General features: G+C 43.9%; 1 protein-coding gene across 4 annotated transcripts in view; it reads left to right on the forward strand.

Moving 5' to 3' along the window:
* Nucleotides 1–6,000, forward strand: part of ches1 (checkpoint suppressor 1) — a 62,239-nt gene that overhangs the window by 43,979 nt on the left and 12,260 nt on the right. For all 4 annotated transcript variants that reach the window (XM_046061128.1, XM_046061127.1, XM_046061129.1 and 1 more), the window contains one exon: nt 5,849–5,907. In XM_046061128.1, coding sequence (XP_045917084.1) covers nt 5,849–5,907 — 59 coding nt within the window. The remainder of the gene's footprint in view (nt 1–5,848; nt 5,908–6,000) is intronic.

Here is a 6,000-nt window from a genome sequence, read left to right on the forward strand (position 1 = left end):
AATTCCAAGTTCAATGTTTGCACACTTGCCTTTTCTCAGTGAATATGTGTACATTTGCTGTGGTTACTTGTTATAAATAAAAGAGTTGTGCATACTTGGTAATGGGTTTGCAAAAGAAAACATTGTTTTCTGGTGTACAAAAACTAAATTTATGTTCCTAGAATGAAACAAGGTCCTAGAATATCTTTTTTTTTAAATTTGTATTTATCTAATGCAAGTGGATCTTAGAGAATCAAATCAGTTCACATCAAGTCAAAATCTGTGGAAATATCCTATAGTCCTATATATCATTGTAGATTAAATATCAATGAGGTTTAGACTGTTTTTTTTTAACAAACAAGCTATTTAAAGACGTCACCTCAGGCTCTGGGACATTGCGACCAGGATTTTTCCCTTTTTTTCCTGATGCTTTATAAACTTTATAGATTTTAATAAAAACATAATCGATACATAAATAGATAAAAAGAATCTGTAGTTGCAACCTAAGGCACATGAAACATGAAATATATACACTCCTCCACCTCACCTCCTCTGTCTTTCTCTCTCCATATGTTGCTCTCTCCACCCACCTGGCCCCAGGCGTTATATAGCTGACCCACCTCATCCGTTCTTTAAACCTTTTAGCACGCTGTTTTCATGCAACAACACTCTCATCCCTCCTCCTTTCTCCCTCCCCCTCAGGCTCATAACAGGTAAAAGCGCTGGTTGTCTTTTCTCTCTCTCTCTCTCTCTACATGTTAACACCCTCACCCTCTCCCCAGCCTTCCCTGTCCTTCCCCTGTTCTGCCTTTTCCTGCGGCTCCTAACACTCCTCCGTTCCGCTCTTCTCACTCTCTTGTCTCCTCTTTTAATGTCCTACACACCCTCCCGCTCATCCTCATCCTCAGGCACACATTACAACTAGTGGGGCACCCAGTACTCTGTCTTCTTTATTTATCCCTGCTCTGATTTATTCTCTCTCTCTCTCCACTCCTTTCACTCTCTCTCCACCACTTTATCATTCAATTAAATCCTCCTTTGTCTACATTCACTTCATTCTGCAACCCCTCGCTCACACGCCCCACACACACCTCCCTCTATCCACCTGTGTTGTTTCCTCCACACTCCCTTCCTCTCCCCTTCTGACCTCTCCTCCACCCTCCATCCTCTCCCTTTGCTAATTTCTCGGTTTCCAGTTCTTCTGCCCATCCCTGTGGATATGTCAGCTAGATGTACTATTAGTCATCTTTTTTCCCTTTCTTCCGCTTGTTCTCTTTCTCCCTCTCCGTCTCTCTCATTCTCTCTCTCCTTCTCTCTCTCCTTCTCCGAATACCCCACCACCACCACCACCACCCCGCTCCCCAGTTGATCCGGGCAGGTTGGCTCGCAGAGCCAGTGGACTGTGTAAGACAGAATAATTGGTTCACCATAAAATGTAAAAGTGTCATTTTGAACAATGAGGTATGGGGAAGTGGAACAAATTGGAGGCCGGATTCGGAACATGAGGAGGAAGGGGAGGCGGGGAGTAGTGAGGAGAGGTCGGTGTATGGGGGGAGTGAGGGGAGGGGGTGTTCATTTGCATTGTGACTCACAGTGCAAAATGGGAAAAAAAGTGAGGAGAGTCCATTTCTTGGTTAGAGTGGAGGCCAGATTCCCTAGAGATGCAGCACCTGAAGAGCATGCATTGTGTGTGTATTTGTGTGTTTGTGTGTGTGTGTGTGTGTGTGTGTGTGTGTGTGTGTTCTATCCAACCTTCCTGGCAGCCACTGGTTTCAATTAACGCTGCAAAAAGCAGTTATGTTCATAATCAATTAATATCTATTATATATCGACCTAAATAGTTATTTGACAACAACAGAGTCTTGCAGAGGTTGGAAACTTGAAATACAAAATCCACCACAATTTATCTTTTGTTGTCTTTTTTGTTACAGTTGCTTGCGGTTATTAGCGGGGATTTGTTGCATGTGAGTGGTCTCCAACATCAAAAAACAGAGAGTGAGCAAACTTTCTAATGCAAGAAATTACCAAATTTACATTAGCCTTTTCATAGCCTCCATCCTTTTTTTTGTGTCTTTTTGTCTGGGCAAAAGAAATACTTTTTGACTCTTGGATGTCAAAGCACCCTTGAACATACTTGAATCCTTGAACAGCAGAGCTTTTAAAAAGTCACCGCTTTCAACTACAACTTTGACAAAACATATAAAGGCTTCTAAATGTTATCTGCTGTATGAATGAATAACAAGCCTCTTTGAAGGATCTGTGAGTTGACTTTTTGTATATCATCCTTAGATTAATGGAAAGCAGCGTCTGCCTGGAAAGTAGAAAATCAATCTAAGAATTTATGGTGTGCTTTAGAAATTAGCCAGCAGCAACGTAAAGCGCAGGCACAGCATGTACAGTATGCACAATTTGTTGCTAATGGGCTAAGACATGAACACCACTTGTATGGTCCTTTAACCTCTCCAGGAACATTGTGCTGCTGCTCCATCACACAGCAGTGCTGCTGGATCCACATCTCAAGGTTTCCAAAGATATTAACCATGTCAGGCTGAATTAGTAAAATGTGTGCATACATTGTACAAATGATCTGTAATATTTCTATTTGATTTAATGGTGCAAGAGTGAAAATTATTTAATTTAGTACTATCTTGGGTTCAATATAAGCAGCATGGAGAAATTTATGGTATTTTCTAACTCTAAAGCCACATTAAAGTGGTGAATTAAAGGGGAAAATCAGGGTTCAATAGGCTATGGATAATTAATATCACCCTTTGCTCTGTGTAATAACTTGGCACAATAGGGGCACTGTGGACAGAAGGTCAGAATTTGCAACTGCAGTCTGTTACACTTTTAATGATGTTAGACAATAAACAAAGGAGTTCTGCCTGGAGCTTCCAAGTCACAGTAGCTCAAAATGTGCATGGGGAATGGCACAAAAGTTGTACTGTAAGTTATATTGATAAAACAAAAAACTTATGTCCACTCAAGGTCCCCTTACTGTCTTTTCCTTGAGCTTTCTACTGTATCACACAGACTTGACCATAGCTTATAGTTGTTAAGAAGATGGATGGATGGATTTCATTCAAAAAGTTTTGCATGACAAAATAAAACTCCATCCGCTGATGAAGACCATGCATGTGGGTTAAAGTCTGGGGGGGGGGGGGAAGCTAGTAAGCGGACTTTGATTCGAAACTAGATCGTGCAGTTAACAGAAATGCTCTGTTAAATCTTACAAGCGTTAACAACAACACAATTAAAAGTGCAAATGTAAAAACTTTACTATAAAAAAGCCATCACATATAACTTTAAGGTCATGGTAATTGTTTTGGTATACTGTATGAAGTTAGTAGTAGTGAATCGTAAGGTTTGGATTTGAAGTTTATGGAATAACAATAAATAAATTCAGTCAGAAGAATACTAAAACAGATGCACTAAATCAAATGTCCAGTCTATGCACATATTTATATCCATGTCCTCTTTATATATCTTGGAACTCAGAAGGTCCAATCAATATAATACAATATCTCTCTCAAGAGCACTCACTTTCAAGAATATTATGTTATGAAGTGTAATGACTGTGAATGGTTGCACAGCATGTCTATTATTTTAAGGTCAAGGACTGTCTCAAGCAGATCTACACAACTCAGAAGTGCAAGATGAACCGAGAGAGAGCGAGAGAGAAAGCTGCAGAGTGAGGACGGGAGAAAGAAGATCAGAAAGGAGGGAGGGAAGAGAGGGAGAGAGTGATGATGCTTCTTTGTCCTCTACTCTTTGTCACTCACACCTCTTGGTTTTTCATGGACCGTAATAACTCACACCGCTCCAGTCGACCCCCACCTGCAGATTTAAGTGTGTGCACGTGTGTGTTTGTGTGTGTGTGTGTGTGTGTGTGTGTGTGTGTGTGTGTTATTCCATGCTTGTTCTGTGTTTCAGTCCAACTCGGTGTGTAATTGAAAGTATCCTGTGCATGCATTTCCAAATGGGTGTCTGACATATGCAAGGCTGTGTGTGTGTGTGTGTGTGTGTGTGTGTGTGTGTGTGTGTGTGTGTGTGTGTGTGTGTGTGTGTGTGTGTGTGTGTGTGTGTGGAAAGGAGAAAGAGGGAGAGAGAGAGAGAGAACATGCTGGGTAGGAGGTCAGCTCCATGGTGCATTCCTTCACACCCCATCAGCATCTGGATGAGAGAAGGGGAGGGTAGAATGGATGGAAGGCGGGAAGGGTGTCTCAAGGGGGTTGGGGAGGAGCTCCCTCCATCTCTCCCTCTATTTCTATCCCTCCCACCCTCCCTTGGAGAAATAAAATGAGGGGAGAAGTTGGGGGGGGGGATTGCAGAACGAGCGTCTGCCACGAGTTTAGCCCCTCGCCCACTACATTAAATGCACAGAGTCGCCTTGGCAACGGGAACGCCGCCATGGCAACACATGTAGTATAAGGCAGGTTCTGTCGCACTGTGGGAGAGAGAGAAGGAGAGAGAGAAGGAGAGAGAGCGCAGGGTTGGGAAGAGAGATGGAAAGAATGAGTGAGAAAACAGAGAGAGAGGGGGGAGACTGAGATGTGTGGGGGTGTTGGGGGGGTGGGGAAAACAGACAGGCTGTTAGCGCAGGAAAAATATGTTATCGCCGTGGCAACGCAATGTGGCAACTCTCCATGGCAACAGCAGGTGGCTCAGGGCTGAAATTTGCGTTCGCTGCTTTTGCCTTTTCGTACTGCTGTGTGAGTGTGTGTGCATGTATAGGATAGTGTGTGTGTGAGTGTGCAACCATGTGGTCTGTTTGTGTGTGTGTGTGTGTGTGTGTGTGTGTGTGTGTGTAAGAGACCGTTATTCCCCTGCATCTGGTGAGGTGAGAGCCACATCACAAGTGCACACGTCCAAATCCTCTCATTCAGCAGCTTAGCAGAACATAAAACAGGACTCACATTACAAAGGAAACTCTCTTGATGAGTGGAAACCACGAGTGGGTTGCTTTTTCAGAGTTCACAGCATCCCCTGGTGTTTTCTGTCCTTTTGTGTGTGTGTGTGTGTGTGTGTGTGTTTACATATAACCAAGATCCATATTGTCAGACACACAGCGACTGTGTTTGAGAACTGGCCGTCTAGCTACAGAGAGAGAAAGAAATGAGCAGTCTGACGTGTTGTCTAATGGGGAGCTAAAGACCACTCAACCTGCCCCCCCCCCCCCGTTCTCTTTCCTTATCCCTCCATCGTTCTCCCTCTGTCTTAAAATTAAGGATTCACCAGCAGCACTGTGTCTATTGTCTTCTTGTGTGTGCATAAAGATGTCTCTGTCTATGTGAGAAATGCCGTCATTACCTCCCTCATTAGTGGTGCAATGATCACCTAAACCGAGTCCCCGGCTTTGTGTATTCCTCTGTGTGTGTGTGTGTGTGTGTGTGTGTGTGTGTGTGCGTGTGTCTTTGCTGCAAGTGCGATAAGACTATAGGCGCATGTTTTAATGTGTCACACTTTGTGCACGTCTGTCTGAAACATGCCCGTGTGACGTGAGCTCCAGTTAAATGTGTGTGCGTTGATGAGGCTTTTTTTTATGTGTGTGAATGGACCAGTGGCGGGTGGTGGTGGTGGTGGCGGGTGGTGGTGGTGGTGGGGGGGGGTTGTCATGAGAAATTACCCCCATGGACTACAGCGGCGAGGCTGTAATTCTCCGAGGTAATCACAGGGAATAATGGCAACAGTGGGACACCCGGGAATCTAATCACTATAATCAGAAGCACTGGCTTATGGGCTCAAATTCCTGCCTTTCTATCTGCCTCGTGATGAAGCCTGCTGGGCTGGTTGGCTGCTGCAACATGATCAAATGATTGACCAGTTTTGTCTTTCTCCCCCCCATCCCTTCGTCTTCTTATCTTTCTAGTCCTCCATTGTGGTCGGGGAGTCCCCTCTTCAGAAAGAACGGAGGAGTTCTCCTACAAGGTACCATTTCACCTCTGCAAGTACTTGTACTGTATATGTGTGATCTTCAGCCTGTTTCTTTCTTTTTTTCTTTCTTGCTGTTTCTCTCTGTCC

This window comes from Micropterus dolomieu, linkage group LG10 (assembly GCF_021292245.1).
Source record: "Micropterus dolomieu isolate WLL.071019.BEF.003 ecotype Adirondacks linkage group LG10, ASM2129224v1, whole genome shotgun sequence".
Lineage (NCBI taxonomy): Eukaryota > Metazoa > Chordata > Actinopteri > Centrarchiformes > Centrarchidae > Micropterus > Micropterus dolomieu.